This window comes from Nanorana parkeri, unplaced genomic scaffold (genome assembly GCF_000935625.1).
Source record: "Nanorana parkeri isolate BGI_ZX_2015 unplaced genomic scaffold, ASM93562v1 scaffold819, whole genome shotgun sequence".
NCBI classification, from domain to species: Eukaryota; Metazoa; Chordata; class Amphibia; order Anura; family Dicroglossidae; genus Nanorana; species Nanorana parkeri.
The window spans coordinates 346,344-361,589 of record NW_017307087.1 but is presented as its reverse complement, the minus strand read 5'-3'; the positions used below and the strand labels follow the sequence as shown (position 1 = coordinate 361,589).

General features: G+C 40.6%; 1 protein-coding gene across 1 annotated transcript in view; it reads right to left on the bottom strand.

Moving 5' to 3' along the window:
- Window positions 1–4,773: 4,773 nt before the first annotated feature.
- NPAS3 (neuronal PAS domain protein 3) overlaps window positions 4,774–15,246 on the bottom strand; it is a 250,929-nt gene continuing 240,456 nt past the window's right edge. The window contains exons 11-13 of the mRNA XM_018565151.1: window positions 10,529–10,676; window positions 8,301–8,416; window positions 4,774–6,759 (exon numbers count right to left, since the gene is read on the bottom strand). Coding sequence (XP_018420653.1) covers window positions 5,357–6,759; window positions 8,301–8,416; window positions 10,529–10,676 — 1,667 coding nt within the window. The 3' untranslated portion in view covers window positions 4,774–5,356. The remainder of the gene's footprint in view (window positions 6,760–8,300; window positions 8,417–10,528; window positions 10,677–15,246) is intronic.

Below are 15,246 nucleotides of genomic sequence, written 5' to 3'. Positions count from 1 at the left end.
TTATTATTAATAATATTATTTTTTAATTGTTCGACACAACACAAACACTTATTAAAAAAATATTAAAAAAAGGAAAGGAAGAAAAAACGAACAGAAAACTAGATGGAAGACACAGGGGTAAAACATAAAACCTTGACATGAGTTTCAGTGTTGCAACCACCACAAATGTGCAAGGAGTCATCCTATTGACTCTATTATTATTAATAATATTAGTTTTTAATTGTTCTACACAAAACAAACACTTATTAAAAAAATATTAAAAAAAGGAAAGGAAGAAAAAACGAACAGAAAACTAGATGGAAGACAAAGGGGTAAAACATAAAACCTTGACATGAGTTTCAGTGTTGCAACCACCACAAATGTGCAAGGAGTCATCCTATTGACTCATTCTGGATGCGCAGTATCTGGTTCTGGATTAAAAGCCAGCCTTCTGACAGAGAAGCAGGGCTAGCGTCACTGTCCTAACCCTTTCCCTGCAGGAAGACACAGAAGGCAATGGTAGAGGAGGCTTAAAGGTTGCAGTTTTTTTTTTTATTATTATCCCTTCCTACATTCCCTCACTGAAAAGAAAGGAGGTAGAGCCAATGCGTAGGTCTGGCTTTAATTTCCGAACACAGCAGGAGACAGCAAGGGACATTGGCTTTGGACATTGAAAGAGCTCGTCCCTTGCTAACTCACTCCCCAAATGTTGCTGGATGATTGTAAGGCACCCCAATTAAACTAGGAGTCCATGTCATGCTTAGAATTCTGGAATGCAAATAAAGTGGCTACCAGCTGGCATTGGCTGCAGTGGTGAGGATTGATCTAATGGCTTTAAGAACTCTGCCAGGGCAGAGACATACCTGCATGGACTGTAATCAACGCACAAAGTAGCCATAAAGGCCTGGACAGAATGTAGGAGCTATTTCCATGTTGCGACTAGTGAGCCTCCTCTATACACAGAGTAGATGAAAATGAACACAGGGCTTCTAATATGTCAGAGTAACTACTTTATAGGTCCAGCTTATTGTGTAATGCTGAAGGGACGTCATTCTTCAAACTGGGAAAAAAGAAGAAGCGAACCATCCCTTTCTCGCACAAAAGCAAGTAGGCGGCCTCTTGAAAATGTTACATTGCTGGTTTATGTGGGAAAAAGACAGACATGAAACAGAGGTAAAAATTACAGAACAGTCATTAAGACAGAGTACTGAAATTTCACAACAGTAAAAGCGATAGCAAAAATGAAAACAAAGAAAGAGCCAAGTTACCCATAGGGTGTACCAACAGTGAAAGCAGCGTTGCCACTATACAAACATCCACGAGCCCCCCAGGTACCATCGATTCACTGACACACAGGGAGTAAAGAACGTGACAGACCCAGACTACAGTTTTAAAAGCACAGAGAAAGACAACAGATATAAACACTCACATTAGCTTAGAATATACTGCATATTGTAACACACGTTGAAATTGGAATGAGACAGCTAAAAAGACACTTGGAAATGGTTCTTTTTTTTCTATTTTTTTTAAACTTTCTTAGCTTTGTGTTTTTTCTTTTTTTTTTTGTAACACACTAAGCAACACATTACAAAGTCTCACACCTGGTAATAGATGTTTCACGGATAAGCTGCCAAACAGACTGGAAGTAGGAAACAGAAACCCATTAGTCCATGAAACGTCACACTTTTGGTTTCTTACGACTCAATATTTTTCCCCTTCTGATTTCTGGTGGCCAAAACAAAACCAATATCTGCACTTTGTTTTTTTTCTTAACGTTTTTCCCGATGATCCCCCCTTGCCCCTTCAAAATTTCAGGGGAGACTTACATAGTATTATAAAAGAAAAGTTGTATTTATTAGTAGTTGCCAGATTTTGACGCTAGGCTTTAAATCCATCAAAGTGCGTTAGACGGAGAGTCGAAATATTAGAGGAAATTATGAAGAAATGATAAAGAGGTTAAATGGTTTTTATGTTTCTTTTTTTTCTAACCCTCCACTTACTGTAAACTATAAACAGGTAGACACACAGTGCTGGTGAGGACACTCAACATGTAACAGCAAAAACATGATGGGTCAGTAAAGTGTTTTGTGCAATAAAAAGAGTCCACAAAGTAACCCACTGTATACACATCATACTGCCACAATCGTTGTTTTGCTTGGAAAGATTACCTGGCTTATGAAGTTAAAATGAGCCGCAATGGCTTATGCCCTAACAGGGCCAATCACAACAGCGGTCTACAATCCCATGTTCTAAGCCTCTCTTGATAGCAAAAATAGCTATGATGTGTGTGAACTTAAAGAAATTCCCTGCTCTATGTCCCCTATCTGACAAAATGGTAATAGTATATCTGATGTGTTAGGAAAGGATTTCATTCCCTAGAACTAGATTCAACTCAGAGATCGAGACTATGGAAGTTAAATCAGAAAATATAGAAATTAAAGTGTGCACATTTATCCCATCCTCTGCTACCTTCTTCTTTTTGACTGTTTTAATGACTCCATCCAGTGATACCATGTACTCTGAATGTGCTCATTCCTCAGTTCCTGCATTCTACCCTCAAGTACAGCTTACAGTCTCCAAACCCCTTGGTTTGATCTTTTTGGTCCCCACAGCCTGCCCCTTTGTCATTTGTTCTCTGTATTTTCTTCAGAACTCCATTAATGGTTCCAAAGGCTGCTGCTCATAAAGTAACTGAAGGCCAAAAGACCAGGTGCTCCACATGCCCCTCTGCAAAGATCCACCACCTATTCCTCCTTCATGGGCCTAAGTGCAGGTGTAAACCAGAGGTGCTCTTCCTTAAAGTGACTCTAAACTCAGGAGTTACATTTTAAAAATACATTCAAGTGCCGTAACTATTAACAAAAATGTATCTTATGTGTGTATCACTCAGCTCTAGAATTAATGCTGACACTGTCCTTCCTTCCTACGAAGTAGCCACCGCTCCAAGCTCACTCCTGTGATAGATTACAATCTCAATACAAATTAGTAAACTAAATGTGAGATTGTAATCCATCACAAGAGCAATCTTGGAGTGGTGGCTACTTTACAACACACACAGGGACCATGGTGAACAAAAGCAGCCCCCCTCCAGAAGGAAGGACAGTGTCAGCACCAATTCAGAGATGATTTGAGGATCTACAGCCGAGTGATACACAAATAAGATACATTTCTGTTAATGGCTATTAACTATTTAACTATAGTTAAAAGTACTTGAATGCATTTTTAAAATGATGTTCAGGTGTTCAACAAATGACTGCCCTCAAGGCAGCAAATTTTTACTCCATAAACATGCTAGGTTGGCACCTCGGCCCATCAGATTTATGATGAGTCCAGAGGGAAGGTGGTGAGAGGTGTAAACAGACACTACCAGTGGGGAGGTGCAGGCAAAAGCTGCCAGTGGAAAGGTAGTAAGACGAGCAGACAGATGCTCTCTGTGAGGAGAAGTGGTGAGAGGAGCAGAAACTGCCATTGCCACATATCTTGGTGGAAAAAAATAACAAGTAGCACAAATTATCTGCCCCCTACATCTACCTGTTCCTAAAGACAAGGAGGGGAATTTATCAAAACTGAAGCAGACAAAATCTGGAGTAGATGTACATGGCAACCAGTCAGCTTCTCTCTTCAGTTTGTTCAGTTAAGATTTAAAATGAAGAAGCTGATTGGTTGCCATAGACAGCTGCTCTAGATTTTGTCTGCTCCGGTTTTGACAAATTCACCTCTGGAGATTGCTGGGCCACCGTTATCATTGGTCAGTGTGTTGCTTAGGAAGACACTGGAGATGATTATACTTTACAGACAACCTGCTATGGCCTGTGCAATCTAGGCGTGGAGAAATCTGTGATAACATTTGTGTATATTCTAGTAGCTGAGGCAGAAATACAATCTAGTAGGCCCATAAGGAGGGAATAGAGGTCTCCTCTTCCCAATCCACTTCTGGCAATGCTGATATCAAAGAGTGCACTGATGTTGGTAATTACTGCAAACCTGAATGTTGCACTGTCTGCACATGTATCATGTATATGTACTTTTGTGTAGGTAGGAAACATCACCAGTACATTCTGGAATAAAAACTGTGCCTGAACAAGACTTGGAAAAGAAGGGTTTTCGACCTTAGCAGCTGGGGAGGAGCCCTCCTTGTCTCTAAGCCCCAAAGAAGTTGCAAGGGCTATTATAGCAGCAGCCAGGCCCCTGTTATTAGGACCATGTACAGTACTTTTTAGCCTTTTTCCTGTTACATCAGGAGCACTGGTTTGTCAAGCAGGAAACTAAAGAACCATTCAATTCTACATGTACTCATTATGTAAGTATGCTCTTTGCTCATGGAGCTCTTGCTCAAGCACCTGGAGCCAGATGATTCAGAAAGAGCTTAAAAGCAGATACTCTTCTCTAAACTAGATCCTGTGAACTAAGGGAAATTCACACAACACTAAGACAGTATAAACAGCTAAGTTTAGGAATCTGCCTGAAGCCACCTCTGATGAAAGTCTTCTTTATGAATCAGGTGTGTAGAACTTTCTTTCCTGCAAGTGACAATTGTAAGAAACATCTTTAAACATACACATACATGAACCTTGAAAAGACAAGGCATCTTGGTACATCAATACGCAGCTGTCTTGATAACGGTTTCAACCATTTTTGAACACTGTTGTGGGCTTATGGAAGGCTGAAAACACTTTCAGGATCCAGTAGTACGAGTCGAGTTAACTCTTTTCCTGCCAGAGCAGCATGCAGTGCATTGACCTTTCTGGCAATTTAAGAGTTAACAGATCTAAGTTCTAGCAGCAGAGAGGGAGAGGCCCCAAAAGAATGAAAAAAAAAAAAAGTACTACACAAAATGCCATGTTTCAGTATTTTGGCAGTGACTGGGTGAGGAGTAAAAATAAGACCGTACAAAGTTCTGGGGTCAAAAATGGGGGAATCTAGGTGTGAGTCAAAGTGCTGGAATACTTTAGGTTGTAAAGGATCAGAACGCAGCCGTTGCCCCCAACTCTAAGTGACGGCAAAACGGGCACAGTGCGAGCGGTCCCCAGGAGAGGCATCTGCCAAATAAGCCAAAGCCACAAAAGGGAAGGATGGAGAAAAGATTTTGTGCAGCCCTGCTATAAGTATGAGGTGCGGAAGACGGGGCTACTGGTCCCAGAATGCTTTGGGAAAAGGTATTCACAAGTATAACTCATGAGGACTACCCCCTATTGTGGCCTTGGGTTAGGAAGCAGTGGAGGAGACATTGGGTGGCCAGGCTTAGCTGCCCTTAAGATCAGTACATAGCCACCTACATTCTGCATCATTTATTAATGTCTTTCCCTGCTCTCTGCAGTCTGTTCATTTTTCTCCTCCTCATTCTCTCTACTTTTCATTCACTTCTCTCCTTTGTTTTTCAGTCCTCTTTACGTTCTAGAGTCTGTGCTGCATGAATGCCATTGCTGTACACAGGAAAAGGGAGGGAGGAGAATATCCCCTCAGCTGTAGTGAAGACACTGGCAGCAGGCACCTGGGTAAGACCAGCACCTGACACCGCTCCTCCAAATGGGCCAGACATGTTAAGTCGGTGTACATGATGGTACAGCATCTCCATTGGGGTCTTGGGGTCCAAACCAAAACTTGGACCATTTACATCAACAAAGTTCACAGGATGAGGATTGGGCAACAGGTTGCCTTGCATGGCCAGAGTCACCTCAGCTGGGGCATAGCGAATGGTGCCTGTAGTGTACACCCTCTGTCCACTGCTTCCTGTGGCTGCAAGGGTTCCTGCCACACGATGCACAAGGGGAAGGACCACGTTGCCGGCCTGAAGCCTCTGAAGCGCTTCCAGCTCACTTGCGTACAGAAGGGAGCTTGATGGGCCACCTGTTTGAGGGGGTTTTTCACGAGGGGAGGCAGACAGTGGAGGTGATAGAGGGTCAGAGTTGACAGGGCCTAAGCCCCCTGAGGATCCAGAGTATTGCGCTTTGCTGCGTCCAGCTCCCTCAGCCCCACCTGGGGGTGTGAGAACAGAGTCTGGTATGGAAACATGGAGGGCTGGAGGGGCAGCAGCAGAGGAAGATGGGGAAGGGGAGAAATGCTCACCCCCTGTTGGAGGCTTGGTCATACTATAAGGGGATTCATTTCGTGAGATCTCTCGATTAGGTGGAAAGTTCCAAATACTGCTGTCATTATCAAAGTTGATAGGCTCTGACATTTCTGTCTTGATCTTTAGCACAGATGAAGAACAGTTTCCAGTTGGGGGAGGGGTGGATGGGAGCAATCTAGGGGGATCCCCCAATGCAGTTTCTAGCCCACTGGGACTGGATCCTCCAGAAAGGCGTCTCCTACGTCCTCCACACGGTCCCAAACCCTTTCTCCTTCTCCTTTTCCTTCGCTGATGTCTGCTTAAAACACCAGTAACACGTACACCTGTGTCTTCTTCCTCCTCCTCCTCCTCTTCCCCACTCTGAGAGTCTTTGGCACTATCAGAGCTCAAAGATTCAGGTCCGCGCATGTCTGTTTCACTCTCTGTGTAACGTTCTACTTTAATGTGCATAGGGCCTAATGGTCCAAGAGCGCCAATAGCCCCTAATGCACCCAACCCCCCTTGTTCCATCTCCTCTTCTGTTTTCCTCACTTCACAGTCTTCGCTTTCTTCACTTTCTTCACTGCAAGCATCACTTGAGCTGTTAGCTTCTTCATCACAGTTCATGTCTGGGTCAGAGTGGGGTCCTGGCTGCTTTTGATTAGGTTCTTGGTCTTCACTCTGCTCAGAAAGGTTCCCTTTTCCATCTGACTTCGGATTATCATTATCCTCTGTAAGGATTAACAACATAGGATTACTATCATGGTATATTCTTCAGTCTGTACAAAACTAACTTACGGTGTGATTTCACAAAAAACAAACAATATTTTTAATAAAATGCCCATCAACCTAAAAAGCTACATTAAAGTCATATTTCCACATAACACTTGCCTTTCATTACAGAACTGTATTTAAAGGGTAACTCCATTTTTGTTAAAAAGTGATATTTTATGTATATAATTGCAATCCTCTTTGTAATTTAGAGTCAGTAAAATACCTTTCTGTTTTACAAAACATAGACAAAGAATTGCCTACATTAGTACCAAAACAAAAAAAAATGCACAAGCCATATCCCCCATTCATTGTATACAAAATATAAAAATACCACGATACACATACAAAAAGCAATTATAAATCGACAATGCATAGAACAACTAATATGCCAAGAGGAGAGCACTCCTGAATGACTGACAGTACTGTCAGAGAGAATACTACACATCAATTAGAAGCAGCAAAAGCTGCTATCCCAAGCGGTGTGCATACCCTTAGAATATGCAATATCTTATATGTCATAAAATCCCAACAGAGGGACTTGTGGGGAAGACAGTATCATAAATGTAAACAAAAACCAGATGGATACGCAGTTATGTAAACTGCAACTAGAAAGCTATTCTAATAGATTCCACAGCTCTCAAATTCCCCTAATCTCACTGAGTATAGAAAATATGGCTCAAACTTGCTATTAAATGAAAACCTCATATGTTTACAATATGTAATTCCAGGACACTCAATTACAGTGACTCAGTTCACAAAGTGGTACTCAGAACAAGCTGGACGTAGCTCTGTCACACAACCCTCACACATGTCCAGGGCCTCCAGAAATGAATGGGATAGCTTAGGACTCCCTTGGCTTAATAGCTTGTCACATGTCCAGATACAGTCCTGGTTATTACAGATAGAGGATATTCACATATAAAGAATATTGTATTTGACGTACATAAATCACAAGATAAGATATTCATGTCACTCATATGTCTGATGATGGGGGTGGGGGGTACAGTTCTAGTGGATGTTTATATAATATGGGGGGGGCGAAAAAAATGTTCTGCCCCGGGCGCCCATAACTCTGGTTACGCCACTGCTGATGACATATATCCAGCGAGGACCAGGATGTTAGAGGTGGACCTCTGATTTTGAGAAATGATAGTTTGCTCATGCACATAGAACACCCAATGACCTATATGGTGATACATGTACATTACAAACGACATACTTTATACATTTAAAAACAAAACACCAACACATCCACATACTTTGGCAGGAACAACGATTCCAGGAGCCAAATTTACAGATAGCATGTTCATTGTTATTACTTATTTTAATGTACAAATTAGGATTTCAACCTTGTTTTGCATCCACAGTAATTTGTAATGTGATGCACTATTAGTAATAAAGCACATCATATCCACAAAGTAAACAGTTTCATTGTTTGAGATGTCTAATTATGAGAACATTTCAGTTAGTAACGATTTATCATACATATCTACCCTACCTGAATTATCCTTGGAGTCTGAATCCGAGTCAGATGTCTCAGAGGATTCTGATGTCTTTTCAGGCAAATGCGGCAGCTGAGCAATATCCATCGGAACGTCCTTGTATTCTTGTAAACTAAATCAAATTAAAAGATTTATTGACATAAAATCCTCAAACTACCATCAAACTGATTGCTTTCTAGTTATACAAATAGATATAACAAAGATAATCAAGACTGCCAACTAACAAAGTAAGTTTGAGTAGGTAGATTACATTTTTGTGTGCAAAAAAAGCATAACATGGGAGCACCAAACAGTGATAGAATAAAACCATTCATATTGCACTTACAACACTCCTGATCAGGGCCCTGATGAAGGGGCATGTCCCTGAAATGTGTCAGTGGCGGTGTACATTCATACAGGGGAAGATGTTCTGTCTTGGTAGTGCTTATTCAGAATCCTTGAACTGCACATAGGGGGATTCTTCTCTTGGGCCAGCTGTAGGAGAGACTTGTCTTTGGACTGATTCAGCTTTTTTGGGCGAGGGTTTCATGTTTATGGGAGTCTGTGCATTTAAGATCGTTGTAAGTGCAATCTGATTGGTTTAATTATTTTATTCAATGAATTGTAAGAACTGAGATGTATTTGGTGTGACTGTATTTTAACTTTGGTTTTACAGTTTTTGAGTACCCTTGGATTTTTTTTTTTTAGAGCTGTAAGATATAGTATATAGGTATTGTTAACATGGACAATTGTATTGGCTGTTAGATGGTTGGTGGCTCCAGTGGTGAACACGTTCTGTCAGTGAGATTTGGGTATGGGGGCTTCTAAAATATCTAGTTCCATACTGGTTGACACAAACCTAACCTATTTCCTTCTATTCTAAGCAACAGAGGACATAGACTGCTATACAACCACATATCAATGCATGAAAACAGATAACACATATCAATGTTACCAAATTCAGGATTGTAGCAGTGACTAATAGGTTATCTTCTGAAACCATGTGAAATTCATTTGAAAGACACTGCTGTGACCACTTGGCCTGAGCAAGCATGACAGATTTTTTTAATCCCATAATATATTATGACGGCAGGACAACTGTGAAAGTGCACAAGTTAGAAATCATGTTTGGAAAACCAACGCAAGGTTACATTTGCCATAGATTTCATAAGGATTCACTAGCATGGAGCCTTGGCTTTGCAGATTGCCAATACAAAGTGCTGCTCCAAGTCATCACTGAATATATATGTTACTTCACTAAGCAGAATTCTAGACTTAGGCATAAGTGAATAATATATTTGCATGGCCATACTGTAAATAGAAGCATATATGCTGGAGTAATATTTTCTAGTACCTGCAAAGCAATAAATAATTGCTGATGAATGAGCCATGGCTCGTCCCTAAGGGGAGGAAACATGGGACATGCGGCACCTCTGTGTTGTTTTCTAATATTGCTGTACACCATATACTTTCTACATTCATAGCACCATATAGTGGATGAAGGGGACACAGTCTAGCACATTACCTGGAAGGCAAGAAATACAGAGTCTCATATAGTTTGGTATGATTCAGGCCTGCAGCTACAATGTGGTATGTAACCACACATTTGATGTTCTTTTTCTCTATCTCATTGACTGATAAAACCACTCATATTAAAGAAACAAGTATTTTTACACAGAGTGAATTGTTTCCAGGAAGCAGATTGTTAATCTAACAAGCCAAATTGTGATATGCCACTGGTAAACTTAAAGTGTTTTTTCACCCCACTGAAATGAATAAAGAAATCACACTGAACATGAACACTTCAAAGGCAAGCTAGGGTCCATTAAGAATTGGACAGTAGCATGGCAGTAGGCAGAAGCTTAGTGATGAAGTCAGAGAAATTCAGCCCCCCCATAACAAAGTGAGATTCAATCAAAGAGGAGCATACTAGAGCATTTCTGCCTAGTAAATAAAATGGCATTTATCTTGAACTGTCTGTCCTCGACTTTTACTTGTAAACGTTATAAATAGAGAACGGGTTCACTTTAGCAGTGTTTTAAATGACTCTATAAAGTCTGCTTTATAATCCTAGCTTCAAAAAAATCTGGCTCCGTTCTTTCTTTATTTTTACACGTGTTCTGGTATCAGCTTCTGTCTCTTTCAACCTGGGATAAGAAGGGGGCTGTCATGTCAGCGATGATGCTAAACATAAAGGTTAGTTGTACCATGTCTGGCCGAGCTTGTGCCAGGGGTTTGAGGTTACCTGAGTATATAGTTGACCCAGATGATGTTCCTCTCATTGGCATTCTTGGCATTGATTGCAATGGTGGCACAGGACTGGACCCAAATGTAGCCACCGTTCTTCTGCATCCACCGATAATACTTGGTCACGCACTGGCCCTTGTTCAACACTGAAAGGAAAGAAAAGTCCTGAGATCTGCTCTAGGTACCAGTTATGAATTCATTCAGGTGCTATTTGTTGTTATACGCTATGTTTTTGTTTAACAGCAAAGGTCTCATTTATGGGCTGTCAGTCCTGCCTATAGCAACCAATTAGATTCTCCCTTTCATATAGTTGGTTAGAAAATGAGAAACATCTTATAGACTGATATGGGAAGTCCAGGCAGTTCTCTTTATTAGTCAACTTCACGGATGAGGTGCATTTCAGCTGATATACCTAAACTGTAGCAGAATCATCACTGACAAGTAACTGTCACTAAAAAGACCTGAAATGTCTGTCAAACATGAAACAAGTACCACGCTTACATGACTGCACTAAAACAATTGTCACAACATACACTAAATGACCAATAAAACGTTCAATTCAAATATCAATTCATAAGCCCCCTGCTGAGTTAGACCTTAAACTTTGCAATCAGCAAAGCTCATGTTCCTGGCTGGTTGGGCTTTACATGACCAATAAGTAACTTCAGGAGGTGGGGCGGATTGAAGCCAGGCTTGATTTTTACAAGAACTGTATAGAAACAGAAATGGTCATAGTCAGAGGTTTTCCAACATGCTACTCTAAGCCTATTGAAAGGGTTATTCTGATTCATCATACTGCTCATAAAAACTATATGCATGTATGAAAAAGCCTAACTTTGCCCATACATGTTTATCATTTGACCAATTGATATGATCATTTTAAGAATCCAACCATATGCATGTATGAAAACATATAGCGCAACTGAAGCAAAACTTGTTTTTATTTTTGGGTATAGTGGAGAGAGATTAGAACACGTCAGGTTTTTAATGCTGTCTGTGTCCCAGTTGGGGAGATTCACCCCCACTGTTTGTCCCGGTGAACGTCATCACTGAAAGAAAATCAAAAATGTTGGGCTGCTTTCAGAACAGGAATAAATGGGAAATCTTACAACGGGGACACTAGTTCTGGTGACCCTGCTGACCACACTCTCTCCCTGTGATCAGACGGTGATCAGGCAGAAGGTGAAGGGAAATCTCCCCTATGGGACACAGATGGCAAACAAGGCTGGGTTCATAACCCTCCCTTAATCTTTCCAAAACTAAAAAAAGTTTTGGCTTCAGTTATACTTTAATCTATGTGTAGACATCTTTCAATCACTTTTGGAATTGAACAGGCTAGAAAATCTGTAGCATGTGTGTTGTAATTGAACAATTCTTTTAAATTCAATTTTTTTAGAATATGTAAAAAAAAAAAGCTTGAAAGCAATGAAGACAACACTGTATTCTTGTATTTCGGAAAGCAACAGAGCGAACATGTGTCTGGCACCACATAAAATTATTTTTAGCAAATTAATTTAAAATTTCACTTAAAAAAAAAAATGTTTCACCTTAAAATTAAAAAAAAAAAGGCATAGAATTGTTGCAAGTGTGCACTTATCACAATTTGTGGATACATTCAGAGCAGAATTTCCAGGGACAGACAGGAGTATATTATTGGGTAGGACGTACATTGGTAGTATGAGGTACAGTCACATGTTGAGAGACATCCAAAGAATGAGAGTTCAGTGCTGAGCATTATTGCGGCCAGGAAAACACTCCAAGTCTCTCTCTGCTTGTCTGCCTGTTAGAGGTTATTTGAAGGTATTTGTGCAGCTTTGATCCCTGGGCTCATTTTGGGGATTCCAGTCGGTCAGAAAATACAGCATTTTCTTTTCATCTTGTCAGAGAGAATTTACAGCTCTCAGAAGAACAAAATCCCAGTCGGAGAGGTGGGGTGAGGGGGCCCAGAGACCATAGAAGTTAATATGTGAAGACAGCAGAGGGAGAGGTCTGTGCAAATGAGGGGAAAGAAGAAAATTGGAGAAATAAAGGTGGTGATGATGATAAAAGAGACGGAAAAGGTAATGGATGAAGAGTTAAAAGTAAAAAGCGTATCTGGGGTAATTTAGACAGCTTATAAATAGCGGTGGGCAAGTAATGTAAAATCTGCGCCACTCGTGCTTCAGCTGAGTGGACCCCATTATTTGCTCCGTTGAGCAAATATTCAATTTGCCTGGTGGTTTTATTGAACTGATGAGAATTGGTACATAAGGCTACAGCAACACCTCCTGTGTGATATCACCACCTTAATAATAACATATAACTTTCATAATAGGCCACCTATGTCAAAAGTAGTGAGGATTCACTGCGGCCTTAAAAAGTGGGACCCCTCATTGGATTCTGCTTGTTGACTGGAAATTACCAAAGGGAACCTGCCGTCGGAATGTTGGGTTTCATGTGTGGGCGTCCATTTTAATCCTTGCCTGTGACAGAAGGGAATCAGATTCACCTAGCAACCTTGCCCAGCACAGCACAGCTTAACCCTTCCTGCAGCACATAGTTTTATGGCCCTATTCATTCCTATGGATAAGTCATACTCATGGTTGCCTCCAGCCATCCATCAGTCCACAGCTCACCCGTACGAACGACAGATGGTGCTGTGAGCATTCGCTGTAAGAAAAGGTCTCAGCTAGGACATTTTCCTTGCAGATGCTGTGCTTTTCCAGGCAAGGCTGCAAAGTGAAGATTGTGAGAACAGGGATGAAGGTAACCATTTCATTAGGTGGGCTGTCCTGGGGGGGGGGGGTTACTTAAAAGACATCACTAAAAATGAGGTCATCCTTTAAGTATCTGCATTCTGCAATACTTGAATAAGCTTTCACAGTTCTGTAAAACAACAGTGGACGGCCAAGTGCTAAGGCTTTCCCCTTATCCTCATCCATAGACTTCCTCTAAGCTAATTAGTAAGAAAATCTCAGCCCCCTGACAAAATCATCCTCATCTCGCATGTCTTCTGTATGCACTTGATACTTATTTCTCCATGATGGCTTCTAAATATGATATTAGATATACCAGCTTAGAATGTATGTTTAGCACCTCTCCACACTGACAGAAAATATAGGCTGCCATTACTGTCCAATCCCTCTGAAAATGTCAGATCCATGGATTTCATGCTGATCCATTAACTTTAATACTTTTTGAATCACTGACCCGCAACAAGCATGCAATTCAGCCATTCTGACCTTATGCTGACTTTACCTTTAATCTGGCTCAAGTACTGAAAAAACTGGCGGTAATTAGCATTTTCAAAAGAGGGACAGTAATGGCAATGCCCATATTTATTTGGGAATTATATATAATATATAAATATATTTATTTTCATACTGGTTTCCTTTAAGAGTAGACTTTGTGGTCACTATTAATTAAATTAAAGATGAGGTTTGACTCCAGGGGCTTTTAGTCCCAGAGAGTTTCTGGACTTGAGAATCTTTAATTTAAAAAAATCTGTATGTATTTCTTAAGACGTTGCTGGAATGATGACAATGTTCTTCAGGTCCCTAAAGAGGTTATCTGTTGAATAGTCTGTAAGAGGTATTTGCAAATAGATATTGGTAAAGCTGAAGGACTGGGGTGATTTGCAGACAATTATCTAATAGATTATTATTTCTAGTTTCTATGAAAAGAAAAAAAATATATTTCTCTGTAGAACTATATCTTTGTGCTGATGGATTTAGCAAAATCAAATAATTCCTGACCAGATAACCATGTGCTTTATCACTGGGCTACGTACACATAGGACACACGCAAATGGGAAGCAATTGGTTAAATCGGTAGCCTTACGTGAAGCGATATGGGTTACAGGCTGCATAAATGTTAATGAGCATAATGTCTCATTGCCTGCATGGTAGTCAGAATCATTGTATAGTGTAGCATGTTCACAGAAAAACAATTAACCATGAAATTACATTGGTGTGTCAAGATCTTTCTACAGGAGACAGCAAGCAGAGGGCAGTTCCATAGCATCACCATGAGGGGGCAGTATGTCCTCAGCAGCCCCCTTGTCCCCTTACTGTGTCCTTGTCTATGTCTGTCTGCAATGGAAAACCTTCTAACTGCTGTAATAAATTTGGCTAAATTAGTGGTTAAATGGTTATCTCAAGTAATATGTATTTGCATTAATCATCTTGCTGCAAAGCAGAGCAGAGGAAGGCTTTGGAGAAAGCACTAAATTCATATTGTTCATTTAATTGTGGCTAATAAGTGCTACACAATACAGAGTGTGCTAGGGAGGGCTGCACTAAAGAGGGTGGTGGTGGTGGGGGCACAGGAGAAAACAGACTGAGGAGACCTCCAAGGTATATGAGAAAACATTGGAGGCATTACGTGATGCTCTTACATTATACGTATACTCTCATGAAAGGACCATGAGAAAATAACCCCTAACATTTTGGACTGCCTTGGAATTAGAGTAGAAGACTGCGTGCTTCATGTATGAAAACAGAGTACGAACAACAGTTTCACAGAAACCAGTCAATATAGGCCATAAGAAAGAATCAGTCTCACAACTGATGTTAAATATTAAAAAAGCTTATTTAAAGTGCACCAGTCACCTATATATTGTCTCACCCATTTCATCAGTGGAACAAATATTCACTCTGTAAATTCACCAAGGCGTACTGTCTGCCTTACACAGCACAATACTAAATATTCTGCTTGGTTCATCTGGAGACATACCAC